Source organism: Papio anubis, chromosome 1, assembly GCF_008728515.1.
Source record: "Papio anubis isolate 15944 chromosome 1, Panubis1.0, whole genome shotgun sequence".
Lineage (NCBI taxonomy): Eukaryota > Metazoa > Chordata > Mammalia > Primates > Cercopithecidae > Papio > Papio anubis.
Window position 1 is genome coordinate 15,873,524 of NC_044976.1, and position 14,618 is coordinate 15,888,141.

A 14,618-nucleotide genomic window follows, 5' to 3' on the forward strand; every position below is an offset into this window, starting at 1 on the left:
AGCCATTTGAGTTTTTCCCACCATCTTCAACCTGGCTCTGTTGACTCAGCTGACATCAGGGCCCACTGGAGTTGCCATGATGCCCGAGCAGGGGCTGCCGTGGCCTGCCTTCCACCAAGGGAGCACAGAGAGCATCAGCCCAGCAGAAAGGGCGTGCACCCTCAGCTAGATGCAGCCACCAGGAAGCAGAGAAGACAGAGCCCGGAGGCCAGGCTTAGTGAAGCCCCCTGCTCTGAATGTGGGGACCCATGTTTTCAGCAGGCAGAACTGGGGCCCCAGAGTGCCGAGGCCTCTGGCGTGCAGCCAGGCTTCTGGGGTAAAATTCAACCAGAATAGAAAGAGACCTGAACCAGGAGTAGAAGGTTTGAATTCTAGCCCTGACTCTGCCACTAACATGCTGTGTGACCTTGAGCCAGGCACGCCTCCCTCTGACCTTTAAGTTGGCATCTGCTAAATGAGGAGGCTGGATGAGGTGACCGCTTAGGGCCCTCGCCCATGGCCATTAGAAATTTTGTTAGAATATTCTAACAATAACAGGGATGGCTGGGGCCTTCAGCACCAGCAGAGGGCAGCAGCTGCCTGGAAAAGAGCCCAGTGGTCGGCTGCATCCTCCCTCCAGCCAAGCGCCGTCTCCACTCTGTCTTCTCTTTCAATGTGGCCCATGAGTGGGTCAGGCCATTTCCTAGAATTGTTGTCCTTGCCAGAGAGAGGGACTGGCCAGGTCTAGCTCAGGAGACAGGCCTCAGAGAGAGGCCACCCAACACGGGGTCTGGGGTAGCTGATTCAGGGGGAGTAGGCGGAAGGTGGTTACTGGCGATAGCGGTGACAGGCTGAGCCCTGGTTTCTGTGCGTGGCCCTCACAAGCTGCCCAGCCCTGCCACTCACCTCCCCTGTGGTCTAGGGCAGTCACCTGCCCTCTGTGACCCTTGTTTCCTTGTCTGTAGAATAAGGAGGGGTGGGCATTAGTGGCTTTCAAGAAACTGTATCTGGAAGCTGCTCCGTTTCAGAGACCCTGGGCTGATACAGAGCCTTCTGCAGGCCTCTTCTAGCCGGGAGGTTCTAGGAGAGGAAAAACAAGTGTGAGCGTGTAGGAACTGCCTGGAGAAGCAGGCACTTGTGAAGCATGTTGCTTTCCTGGTCCCCACCCACAGGGATTCTAATCCAGGGAGAGTTGGATGGGGCCCAGGAATCTGCCAAATATTGGCATCTGGGCACCTTGACGATTAACCTCACATGTACCATTTCTGTCTCTGCAGCTTGGGGCCTTGGTCCACAGTCCTGTCAACTGTCCCCTGCTGGGCTTCTCAGCGGTCAGCACCTCCCTTCCACAGGGCTACCTCTGGGTGAGTCACCCCCCTGCCCAGCTGGGCATTCTGGCCTCAGGACGGGAGTAGGAAGAGCAGTACCTGGGAGGGGGTGCTGGAGACAGCAGCTGCCTGCCTCATCTCATGCAGCTTCATCCAGCAAGGTCTTCCTGGGAACCTCTGGTGCCAGGCACTGTATATGGAGTTGGGAGGTGCAACCTCATCTGGGGCAACAGAAAACCAGGGAGCTAATAAGAGAGTGTGCCTTTTGCAAATGGTGACAGGGCTGAGAATGAAGTGAAAGGGGGAGCTGTGCAGAGGGCCTGGGTCTCAGGATCTTCGCCCCTGGAGTCAGGAGGCAGGGCTGGCTAGTGCCCTACTCATGCAGACATTCCAGCCCACCTTTCTATCCTTGGGCTTCCTGGCAAAGCCTCCCTTGATTCAAGTGAGGTACTCTCCACCATATTCCTTGTGCTGCAAATTGTGCGCTCTCATTGCTGCTCGCCGTCTGAGAGTGATTTGTTCCTCATCGTTTCCCCAGGATCTAGCACATGGTATATCCATCATCCATCCATCTATCCACCCACCTATCCATCTATCCATCTACCCACCCACCTACCTATCAATTTATCCATCCAACAAGAATATATATTTAATCCATCAATTTATTTATCTGTCCATCCACCCATCCACCCACCCATCCATTCATTCACCTATACAGCCTTCCATCTATCTGTCTATCATCTGTCCACCCATCCATCCATCCATCCATCTATCCATCCACCCAACAAGAATATGTTGAGTATGTATCTATCATATGCTAGACACAGAGGTAAAACAATGGTCAACACAGAGAAGGGCATTTTAAAGGGATGGAGTAGATGTTTACTTTATATTGGTTGAAATGCACCCTGCAGAGGAGGAAATAGAAAGCTGACTGAGTATTTAGCCCACCTTAGCTCCTTACCTGATTTCCTGTGGGCCCTGAAGCTAACTTGTTGCCATGGCAGCTGGGGGTAAATGACCTTTGTGACCGCAGGAGCGTGTGGGCAGGAGAAGGGATGTGTCTCTTAAAGGATGGGGGTCCTTGGGAAAGCAGGTCCTCCTCTGCTCCCTCTTGTGGTTCCCACCTGATGGCCTCTTTGGGTCTCTGCTCCCAGGTCGGGGGTGGACAGGAAGGTGCAGGGGGCCAGGTGGAAATCTTTTCCTTGAACCGGCCCTCGCCCCGCACCGTCAAGTCCTTCCCACTGGCAGCCCCTGTGCTCTGCATGGAGTACATCCCAGAATTGGAGGAGGAGGCGGAGAGCAGAGATGACAGCCGGACAGCTGCTGACCCCTCGGCCACAGTGCATCCAACCATCTGCCTCGGGCTCCAGGATGGCAGGTGAGGGGCCCAGAAGGAGGGGTGAGAGCAGCCTCTGCAGGGCTGGGCACTGGGTGGGGGCTGTTCCTGTAGCTTTCCAGATCTGCCTGTTGCCTGCCAACATTCTCTGCCCCTGGTCTCCAGGAAGGTAGGCACCAGAGCTGCCCAGTGTGGCAGCCAAAGTGTCGGGAGCTGCCTGCAGTGCAGTTGCCTGGCTCCTCCCAGGCAGCATGGCTGGTGGAGGTGGATGCTGGCTCTGCTGTCAGCCAGACCTGGGTTTGAATTTCAGCTCACCCACTACCTTGCTCTGGGTCCTGGGCACTCATTTAACCTCTCTGAACCTCAGTTTCTCATCTGTAAAGTGGGGACCAGAATCCCCCCATGCAGGGCTGCCGTGAGAGCCCACCGAGACACAGCCACATGAGGCCTTCAGTTCACTTAGCTGTCATTGAATGTTCACCATATGTGGCCCCCATTCGCCTTGCTGGGCAGGGTGAGGGTTCCAGGGTATTTCCAGGTCAAGGGGTTACTACTGGCAGAGAGGGCTGCCCTCTGTAAGACATCTGGGGCTTTGTGAGTCAGCAAAACCCTGACTCAAAGCAAGGAGGCTCAGGGCAAGCTGTGGCCTGTGCAGGGTGGGTAGACCACCTCCCGTAGCGGAAAGGGAGAGGGAATGTTCATCCTGTGCACAGGGAGGTGAAGGTGAGGATCAGTGAAGATCTGAGGGGGGCCGTGCCCTGGGGAGTCTAGGGCCTGTGTACACTGCATGTGTCCTGTCACTCACTCTGTACGTCTCATGTGCACTCCACTCACCTCCTATGTAGATTTGAAGTGAGATGAGATGAGATGCTATGTACATTTCGTCTGAATGCACTCATGCACTGTGTGCATGCTCATGAGAGTGAGCCTCATAGCCACTCCTCTGTAATGCGGAGGTCGTTCCCTCCCCTTTCCCACACAAGGAAACCGAGTAAGGAGCAAAAGCCATAGGTTATCTGAATGACTCACACTGGGTAGCCATCTCATAAGCATGGACTCGCACTATGTATGCTTCATGTGCTTGGCCTACAGCCAAGGGCCCAGCCAGGGCCTGGACCTAGGAGGGGCCTTCCAGACCTTTCTTTTTACCCCCTAAAGAACCCACATGTTCATGTAAATGAATCTCACACTATCCATGTCTCATCTGACTGCCCCACTCCCCACCCCATGTAAACCACTAATCTACTTTCTGTCTCTATGGGTTTGTCTCCTCAGGACACTGTATAAATGGACTCACACACTATGTATGTTCCATGTAAATGGCTCATACTCCATGTACATTTCATGTAAATGGACTCACACTACATATGTTTCAAGTGAATGACTCACGTGCTATGTACATTTCATGTGAATGGACTCACACTGTGCAAGTTTCATGTGAGTGACACACTGTACATTTCATGTGAATGACTCACACACTATGTACATTTCATGTGATTGACTCACACACTATGTACATTTCATGTGAATGACTCACACGCTATGTACATTTCATGTGATTGCCACACACTATATACATTTCATGTGAATGACTCACATGCTATGTACATTTCATGTGAATGACTCACACACTGTGTACATTTCATGTGAATGACTCACGCGCTATGTACATTTCATGTGAATGACACACTGTACATTTCATGTGAATGACTCACACGCTATGTACATTTCATGTGAATGACTTGCACGCTAGTACATTTCATGTGAATGGACTCACACTATGTATGTTTCATGTGAATGACTCACACACTATGTATGTTTCATGTAAATGGACTCAGACGCTATGTGGCTTTTCCTGTCTGCTTCTCTTAGCATCACACCTACAGGATCCTTCTGTGTAGCATGTGTCAGTACTTTGTTCCTTTTATGGTGGTGAAGTAGGCATCGTTGCCCCATTTTACAGAGAGAACTGAGGCTTAGCAGTCCAGGGTCTGTCAGACTGGAAAGTGGCATGTCTGGATTCGAACTCAGGTCCATGTGACTCTGAAAATAGCTCTCTCAGCACCTTTACTGTGCTGCCTCTGGAGCCTCCCTGAGTCCTCTTCATGACAGAGGTCAGGGAGGGTACCATTCCAGAAAACCATGGAAAAGTGAGCTCCCGCATGGTGGAGCTATGGCCTGGCCACACAGCAGAAAGGCATGGCTTAGAGGGAGCAGCTCCCTGGGGCCCTCTCCCTAGGAGGGCATGGGGGCAGTGAGCAGGTGGGAGTGCTCAGTGTGTCACTCAGACTGCTCAGACTGCTTCTTCGACCTCTCTCTGCAGCATCCTGCTCTATGGCAGTGTGGACACTGGCACCCAGTGCCTGGCGACCTGCAGGAGCCCAGGTCTGCAGCCTGTGCTCTGCCTGCGACACAGCCCCTTCCACCTGCTCGCTGGCCTGCAGGATGGGACCCTTGCTGCCTACCCTCGGACCAGCGGTGAGGACTGGGGGAAATGGGGGAAGGGGGGCAGTTCTGGACGCCAGCTGGGTGCCAGATTCTCTACCAAGAGAGGATACAGGAGGCTGGGCAGGGATGAATTGGGAAATCTTAGTGCTGAGGGCATTTGGAGATCCCTGAGCCCCACTGGGGTTCAATGGGTGGCTCCTCCATACGTGAATACTTGCTGGAATAGGGTGCTCACTACCATGTGGGCAGTGAAACCTGTTGGCAGGAGACTCTAGCGGATAAGAGAGGTACTCGCAGGTCGGAGGGACCTGGCTTCCCGTTCAGGCTTTGCCCGATGACAGCTGTATCCCTTGCTGCATGATCTCCCTTCTTTGGTGCCTGGGGCTCTTCATGAGAATAAGGGCAGTGCCCACTGCTCATGGGTCCTGGAGGGTTAGACAACTCCATTAGGGCAAAGCACAGGGCCAGGCCCAGGGCGCACTCAGTGGAGTCAAATATTTCCATCTGGGTTGTTTTATTGAGTCATCCCTAGCACAGGTTACGATGTCAGGAGGGCAGGAGGGCCATGTTTGGGCTGCTGTGCTCCAGGGCAGGGGTAAAGTGCTTAATGCATGCATGTTATCTTAATTTTCATGCACCCCTTAAGAATTTCCTTTGCTTTACTGAGATGATGCTGACTGGGGACCGAACGTGCCTTCTCCCCAGCCATGTGGATTGCTGTGGTCCCCATCCCCTGGGCTTGTTCAGCCCCGATTTGATGAAGGGGACTGAGCGGAGAGTGTAGCCACCCCCAGTCTCCTGGAAGGGACAGAGGATCCTGAAGGTCCATGGCGTCTCTTCTCCCCTGCCTTTTCCGCCAGCCAGGCTATGGTTGCTGCGTCATCACAGCCTGTTGCAGGGTAATAAACAGATATTTGTACTGAGCTAATTTTTTTTTTTTTTTTTTTTTGCCACTTGGCACTGTGTTGGTATTTTTAATTAGCTTTTGATAAGGCATTTATAGTTTTTAATTAAAGGGGGAAGAGGGAGGGAAAAACCCTTCTCACCGTCAGACCGAGTGTGCGTGTGAATGTAAATACGGGCTCAGATCTGCAGAGACGCATGAGGAGTTCTAGAGGGACCACTCCCGACCAGCTCCCACGGAACACTGTGAGCCCGGCCTGTGCCGCCCTGGCACCCTGGTCCCCAGCTTGGGTCGCCTTTGGCCTGTTCCCTCTTACTGCTCGATTCGCCAGTTTGGACACCTGGGTTGGAAGGAGGCGAGGCTGCCCTGACAAGGACCACAAATGGCAGATATGTAGAGTTGTGTATCCTAGAGGCTGGAACCCAGGGGTCCATGTTTGGATGGGTCATGTGCCCTCAGTAGGCACTAGGGAAGGGCCTTGCTCCCAGCTGCTTCAGGTGTTTCCTTGCCTATGGCTGCAGAACTTCAACTTCCGCGTGGTGTTCTCCCTGGCTGTGTGTCGGTGTGCAAATTTCCCTTTTTTATGAAGACACAGATAATATTGGATTAGGGACCTGTTCCTCTCTAGTATTAACTCATCTTAACTAATTACATCTGCAGTGACCTTACTTCCCAAGGAGGTCACATTCTGAGGTACTGGGTGCTGGGACCTTAACATACAGATGAGGGGGCACAGTTCACCCCAAAACAGGGGGCTTGGGGTCTATCCATTGGCTTCTAGCCTGGGGTTGGAGCCTGTTAGTTTGTCAGGACCAAAAGGGCCACTGGGGACCATTGAACCCCACGCCCTCATTTTCTGGATGGGAGCAGACTGTCCAGAGCCCCCTGACTGAGCTGAACCTGCAGCCAGTACCCTGCCTCCCAGACTAGAGCTCTCTGCAGACGTGAGGGGGCTTTGGCTTGTCCAGGTAGAGTGGAGGCCATGAGGCCTGAAGGCTGAGATGTTCTACCAGCTTTCCTGCCTTGCAAACATGTGTACACCAAATGCTTACTGAGAACGTACTATATGCCATGGACACAGTGGCAAGCAAAATGGACAGACTGCCTGCCCTCATGGAGCTTACAGTCTATAGAGGGAGAGAGAATCGGTTAGTAAACAAGCAGAGGTATAAGATTATATATGGTGCCGAGGGCCCCTACGGGAAGGAATGAGTGTTGTGTGACAGCCTCACTACCCAAGTATGGGGCGGGGTGTGCCGCAAAGGCCTCCCTGAGGAGGGGGATCCTGAGGCTAAGATCTTAAGAAGTCAGGCAAGTGGAGAGTTGGGAGAATGATGTTCTCAGCAGAGGGAACAGTACATGCAAAGGCCCGAAGGCAGGAGAATGCTTGATCTGGTGGGGGAAGCCGGAGAGGAGGCTTTTTTGCTGGACAACTGGAAGATGAAGTGGCACTAGGCGTGAGCCAGGGGCAGACAGAGCTGTTTGTGAGGGCCTCCAACTTGTCTCAGTGTGTCAGGGAGTAGAGAGGCATGTTAGAGGTGGCTGAGCACTGGGCTCCCTCTGGCTGGTAGACAGGAGGGGAGGCAGGTTGGCTGGCTGAGAGGCTGAGGCAGCCACCTGGACAGGTGAATTTGGTGGTCATGCTCTCTCTGGGTGTCCAGTTTGGCTGTGGCCAAGAGGCCCCTGAGAAAGGGCTTGCCTTACCTGGTATCCCCACCCGTACCCGGTGTTATCTTTCAGAGGTGGCCCAGGCAGGCAGCTGGGTTCTCAGGACCTGCTACACGGTACAGGGTGGGTGGGATTCGCCTCCATCACCTTCTACCTGGATTACATGCAGCCGGGTCTGGAATCATCCTCCTGGTCTGTGACCAGCTGTGGGACTGGCATCAGCTTGGCCCTCATCCAGATTCACTGAGGCCTTGGATACCCCTCAGATACCCCCACCCATCCCAGCGGCAGAGCCAGGGCTTGGAACTGCACCTGCATCAACCTGGCAGGCTCTGTATCAACCTCAGAACCCACTGTGGCAGCCCTGGTGGTGTGGAGGGTCCAGGGATTGTGAAAATCTAGACCCCTCATCTTCATCCAGAAGCAGGTACTCCATGAAGTATTTGCTGGTGTTTGAAGTCACATGGTCACTGTCCTGCCGGGTTAGGCTGAGACCAAGACTGGCATTCCTGCTAAAACTGGCATTCCTGGCCATGCTTTGGCTTATTGGAGAAGGACAGGACCAGACACAAATAGGTCTGTAGGACAGAACCTACAGAACCAGTAGCTGAGGGTTGACTGTCCAGACTCCAGAGTGACCAGGCCACGTGGAGGAATGGACTGGCAGAGCTGGAGCAGCCTCAGCGTCCCACCTGCAGCTGAGAGATGGGGAAACTGAGGCGAGAGCAGTGTGGCCATGGCAGTCACTCTGCTGCCCTCAGGAGCATCTGCTTGTTCTCATTCATTGTATCACTCATTCATTTGCTCAATAAGCCAGTGCCCCTGAGGTGTCAGGTACACAGCAGGGTGCTGGGGCCCGGAGCTGAGCCAGGTGGCCACTGTCCTTGCCTGCGTGCTACCCGGGCTCTCCCGTGATACAGGGGCATTGCCAGGCCTTGGGTGGGGATGCTGGAGTATCCCTGGTTGAGCACTGGTGCCGTGGTTTGGAGTCCCCCCTTGAGGAGGTACATGGCATAATGGGTAAGGGATGGGTTGGGCATCAGGCTGCTGGGATTGAGTCCCCACTGCGAGAGGTTGGGCCTTTGCTTTGCCCTCTAATCCTCAGTTTCCTCGCCCGTGAAATGGGGGTGTGGGCAGCCCCACTTCATAGAATGGTTGTGAAGGGTAGACATGGCAATTCCCACGAATGCCACGACAGAGCCTGGAGGATTGGCGCCTCCCACGTGTCCCTTTATCACAGTCATCATCATCACAGTCACTATTTACTGTCGCCCGGCAGGGGCTGCCCTTTGGGCCCCTCTCAGCTGTGATGACTCACTCTGGGACCTGCTTTCTGGCTCCAGTCCAATCTTGACCCCTGAGGGAGACCCAGGGGCTTTCTCTGCTGCAGGCTGGGGGAGGAGGGATGCCAGCCTCCTGAAGCTGCCTTTGCTGAGACAGGACCTTCATCTCCCTTGTGCTGGCCGCGAGAGCTGGTGCCGGGCCCAGATGAATGGGCTGTCACGCAGGGGCAGGTGTGTGTGTGTGGGCCTGTGTTCCAGAACATGTGTGTGCATACACACAGCCACTGGAGGGGAAGATGAAGAGGGGTGGAAAGTGCGGGGCTGCCATCAGGCAGGGGCGGCTCTCACCAGAGCTCACAGCAATTGGGTTTGTGATCTCAGAATCACGGTGTGTGAGAGCTGGAAAGAATCTTAGAGGACCAAGTTTTGTCCTCATGGTGCAGATGGGAAAACTGAGTCCCAGCAAGGGGAAGTCTCTTGTTCAGGATCCCACCATGGGCCCTCTAATCAGGGACTCCTGTCCAGTGTCCTTTATGAGCTTTTTTTTTTTTTTTTTTGAGACAGAGTCTCACTCTGTCACCCAGGCTAGAGTGCAGTGGCGCTCCACTGCAACCTCTGCCTCCCGGGTTCAAACAATTCTCCTGCCTCAGCCTCCCAAGTAGCTGGGATTACAGGTGCACACCACCATGCCCAGCTAATTTTTTTATTTTTAGTAGAGACAGGGTTTCACTATGTTGGCCAGGCTGGTCTTGAACTCCCAACCTCAGGTGATCCACCTGCCTCGGCCTCCCGAAGTGTTGGGATTACAGGTGTGAGCCACCATACCCGGCCTTTGTGAGCTTTTTGATCTAACAGTATTAGCATTATTAAATTTCATCACAGTTCATCATTCTGCCCTGGAGTCAGGACTTCTTAGAGGATTTCTGGAGACTCGCCGCAAATGCAGGAACGGCATTCATGTAGTCCTCAGGGTTTGACCCTAGCTCCTACTCTAGGCTGCCACAACGAGGCTCTGTTCCAGGGGAGTGGATGCAGGGGCTCCGGTGGCTATCACTGCTGGATAGAACCTCACTTTCCAGTTTTGGGAGGTGTTTCCTCACCATCCCTAGCTGCTTTGTCCCTGGGAGGGGTCCCAGCCCCCATCTCAGCCTTAGCAGCCTAATTAGACTCCAGCTTCCAGCCACGAACACTACTCACCTCTGGCCACTGGGGGGTGCTCAAAGCCTTGCATTTTCTTGGCTCCAGCCCTGGTGGAGGCCTGGCCGCCTTCAGGTCACTCGCCCCTCCTGGACACCAGGCCCAGCTGCACAGCCCTTCAGAAACCTGAGAGGGTAGTGTGGTTGGAGAAGCAGGCCAGGCCCAGAGTCAGACAGAGCCAAGCTCAAAACCCATTGTGCAAGGTCTTAGCTCCACAGGTCACTGCTGTCACGTTGGTTAAGTGGATTCAACACTTGCTTCCACACACTGTTGTGTTGTGGCAAATGACATCAAACAGTAAGAGCCACGAGCATAGACTCCTTTGTAGCTGAGTGAATTGGGGTAGTTATTTAAACTCGCTATGTCTCAGTTGTCTCTGTTATGAGCAGGGATAATAATAGTATCTACCACACAGGCTTGCTGGGAGTTAAGGAAGTAATTCAAGGAAGGAGGGCCTGGTGTGCGGATACAGAACACTGTGTAAGAACTGCTGTCAGGGCTCCTGACTGTGTGCCCAGATAAATATTCTTGCATATTTTATTGACTCCCTGCAACATCCGGAGAAGCGCAGGTGTGGTTATCATGCCCAGTGTGCAGATGAGGGAAACTGAGGTCCAGAGAGGCGAAGCCCCCTGTCCAAGTTCACACAGAAGCTCTGGGGCTGAGGACTGCCCTGCTCTGACTGCTTCCCTTGTGCTCACGCTGGCTGGCTGGGCAGAGCGCTCTGTGTGCCTGGAAGTCGAGGGGAGTCCTTGTTCCCCTGCCTCTTAGCTGAGCTTGGAGTCTGCCCATTTTAAGTAGGGCATAAGGGCAGAAGGGGAACCTGTTTTATAGATGGGAAAGAGGAGGGGAGGGAGGGAAAACTGGGACCAGGAAAAGCATGGGATAAGACAGGGTACGGTAGGGAAGGACGGGGAGGGGGTGGGAATCTAGTTTGGCTCTTCTGACCACACCCTGCGGCCCTTCCAGCTTTGGAGACAGCTGTGCCCCATCGTGCCACCAAGCAGCTGGCTCAGAGAGGAAGGGTCTGCCTGTGATGGGCTGCTCTGTATCAGGGACCCAGCGGAGGCCAGGTGGGGTAGCAGGGCATTGGCAGGCTCACAGCTGGCTGTGTCCTGTCTCTCAGTCCCCACCACTGCTGCCTCTCTCTCCAGAGTGTGCCATGGCCCAGGCTGCTCCAGGCTGGGCCCCAGCTTCCCCTTCGACTCCCTTTACCTACCTGGCACCCTGACAAGACAGGGCAGCCACCAGGGTTCTGTGTGGCATCAGATGTGACTTCTGAGAAAAAACAATCTCGGCACGCGCTGCTTGGTTGCCAGTTGCCAGAGAAAATGGTTCTTGGGTGAGGTCAGCATCCCGGGGGAGGGGAGGACCTGGCTTAGGCCAGGTTCCTAGGTCTGTTTGGTTTTCAGGGATGACAGACTGGAGATTTATTGTCTCTCAGAACATCCTCTGGATCAGGCGCAGTGGCTCATGCCTGTAATCCCAGAACTTTGGGAGGCCGAGGCAGGTGGATCACTTGAAGTCAGGAGTTCGAGACCAGCCTGGCCAACATGGCGAAACCCTATGTCTACTTTAAATTAACCGGGCGTGGTGGTGGGCACCTATAATCTCAGTTACTTCGGAGGCTGAGGCAAGAGAATCGCTGGAATCCGGGGAGGCAGAGCGTGCAGTGAGCCAAGATTATGCCACTGCAATCCAGCCTGGGAGACAGAGTGAGACTCTGTCTCAAAGAAAAAACAAATAAATAAACAAACAAAAAACAACCTCTACCTCACCTGGTAGCAGCGGTGTTTCTGGAGGAGGAAGAGATCTTGGTAAATTTGACAGAAGTGCCTTGGAGTCGGCCAGAAGATTCATGAGAAATCAAGATTCAGTCTGGATAAGCTACAGCGTCGGAAAAGTCTTCAGAGACAATCTTGTCAACTCCCCACCCCATTTTACACATGGGGAAACCAAGGCCTCTTGAAGGGTAGAGATGTGCTCAAGGTCCTTAGCAAGTTAGTAGTGGCAGAACCAGGGCTAGACCCCAAGTCTCCCGACTCTGGGTCCAGGACACTTTCCACCATATCATGCTGCCTCTTCTGAGAAGCCTCCCGGATTTCCTCCAGGGCAGAATTAGCTCCGTCCATCTCAGCAGTTCTCAAGACCCTGGTGCAGGCCTGCTCATTTGTGCTTGGCATGTCATGTGATAACTGTTGATTAACCTGTTGGTTGCTCTGACCAGTGAAGGGCTTCCTTGAGGGTGGGGCCTGTGTCTGATTCCTTTCTGTCTTCCCAGCACCCAGTGCATGGCCTGGTGTGGAGTAGGTGCTTACTACACGAATGGGAGAGAGGGAAAGAGACAGAGAGGCAGGCAAGGGAAGGGGGAAAGAGAATGGAGGGAGGGAGGAAGGAAGGGACGAATCTGAAAGTAGGTGTGGCCGGGTGTGGGAAATGAATGGTGGGAGTCGGAGGCAGATGGGGACAGCCACCATCCAGCTGGATGGAGAGAGAAAGGCCCTGAAGTGCGGGGAGAGGGTGTGTGGGGCCCCGCTGAGCCCCCTGCTGCTGGCCTGCGTTCCTGGGGGACCTGCTTGCCACTCCTGGCCCCTGACCTGCCTCCCCTCTCTCCCTGCAGGAGGTGTCCTGTGGGACCTGGAGAGCCCTCCCGTGTGCCTGACTGTGGGGCCTGGGCCTGTCCGCACCCTGTTGAGCCTGGAGGATGCTGTGTGGGCCAGCTGTGGGCCCCGGGTCTCTGTCCTGGAAGCCACCACCCTCCAGCCTCAGGTACTGCCCTATCCTTTGGCTTGTGGCCCTGGAGGCCTGCGTCCCTTTTGCTGACCCTTTCTTACGTCCACCCTGGCACTGCTTTCAGCTCCCAGTGGCATCTCAGGGATCGATTGGGCAGAGTTTGTCTGGAAGCAGAGGGGGCCAAGGTCCCAACTGGGCCTGATCTCTTCCTCTGCCACACATCGCCAAGGCTACCAAGAGCAGAAAGCGCCCGGCTGCACTGCACTGTGGCCTGGATCCTGAGTTGTGTTGGCTGCTGCTTGTGGAAGTGGGACTGGGGTCCCTGTCCTTGGACTGATAGCCAGGACTTGTACCGACGGAGCCCGGGCCATGCTGAGGGTGTGGCCAGGGTGGATACAGCCATCCGCTGGGCTCTTCAAACCACATGGAGGGAGAGGCTGCCTGGGTCCTGCCTTGCCCTGTTTCCAGCACCGCCCACGCCTTGGTCCCCAGGATGAGGGACTGGTCTGGGGGGCTTGTCCCTGGCTCAGCCTAGGCCCATGCCTGTCTCTGATCAACAGCACTGCCCGCTTACCTGACCACACCTGCAGTCCATCCTGGGCGGGAGACTCAGCATGGTTCCCCAAGAGGCATTTTGGTGATGTTTGATTTGTTTGGACTATCAATTGCAATGAGTCGCCACCTGGCCTGGAGTGGAACCCTCCCAGGGTGCTTCCTCATGAGGGGCGTCTTCATTTGCCTGCCTAGTTCTCTCTCATGCAGCTGTAAATCAGCTACTCAATAGCAGAAACACTAAGTGGAGTCCTGGGATCTTAAGAGCACAGATGATCAGGGCTGGGCTCCAGATGACACAACTCTCATTTGACAAAGGGGAAAACTGAGGCATGAGGCCTTATGAATGAGCTCTGAGACTGGGGGCTGAGTCTCAGGGATGTGGCCCGCTTCTTTCCCTGGCTTGCTGGAGCCAAACCAACCAGATCGCCTTTCAGTTCTGCGGCTTACACGTGGGGCCTCTGTGCTGGCCCCCATGGGAGCACGAGGCTTCTAGTCTGTAATGGGAATAAGCGTCCCATTCCTGGGATCCTTTTCCTTACTGTATCAGTCGGGGTTCTCCAGAGGAACAGAACCAATGGGACATATGTGAGTGTGTGTATGTGCATGTATATGTATACACACGTACATAGGAAGAGATTCATTTATAGAGAGTCGGCTCATGGGGTGGTGGAGGCAGCGAAGCCCCAGCATCTGTGGATAGCATGCTGGAGATGCAGGCAAGCTGCCGGCATAGTTCAGTGTCAATACGGAGGCCTGGAAACCTGCGAGCTGGTGGTGTGCCTTCCGGTTCAAAAGCTGGCAGACCTGAGACTCAAAAGAGCTGATGCTTCAGCGTGATTCTGAAGGCAGGAAAGAACCAGTGGAAGGTAGTCAGGCAGGGAGCGAATTCTCCCCCTCAGCCTTTTCCATTCAGGCTTCAGCAGATTGGGTGAGGCCCGCCCACACTGGGAGGGCCATGTGCATGACTAAGCCTACCGTTCAGATGCTAATCTCATCCGGAGACACCCTCACAGACACACCCAGAGCCATGTTTAACCATATATCTGGGCTCCCGTGGCCCAGTCAAGTTGACACATCAAATTAATTATCTCTCAAGGAGTAAGATGATGCTTGGGAGCCGTGGTACCCGGCCAGTGCCAGCCTGGGAGATAACTGATCAGTGGCTCTTCCTGGGTGCTGGGAAG

The 14,618-nt window shown here is 54.4% G+C and overlaps 1 protein-coding gene and 1 long non-coding RNA gene across 14 annotated transcripts in view; one reads left to right on the plus strand and one right to left on the minus strand.

Moving 5' to 3' along the window:
* Positions 1 to 14,618, plus strand: part of ARHGEF10L (Rho guanine nucleotide exchange factor 10 like) — a 178,794-nt gene that overhangs the window by 133,828 nt on the left and 30,348 nt on the right. For 12 of the 13 annotated variants that reach the window (XM_021936648.2, XM_021936647.2, XM_021936646.2 and 9 more), the window contains 4 exons: positions 1,257 to 1,343; positions 2,465 to 2,688; positions 4,970 to 5,124; positions 12,767 to 12,915. In XM_021936648.2, coding sequence (XP_021792340.2) covers positions 1,257 to 1,343; positions 2,465 to 2,688; positions 4,970 to 5,124; positions 12,767 to 12,915 — 615 coding nt within the window. Of the gene's footprint in view, positions 1 to 1,256; positions 1,344 to 2,464; positions 2,689 to 4,969; positions 5,125 to 5,799; positions 6,018 to 12,766; positions 12,916 to 14,618 lie in introns of those variants that run through there. The other variant, XM_021936668.2, reaches the window with a different exon arrangement.
* Positions 983 to 1,792, minus strand: LOC116274409. Its single transcript, XR_004183013.1, has 3 exons — positions 1,707 to 1,792; positions 1,407 to 1,528; positions 983 to 1,059 (listed from the first exon to the last, which is right to left on the minus strand). It is a non-coding gene; the product is annotated as an uncharacterized LOC116274409 (long non-coding RNA).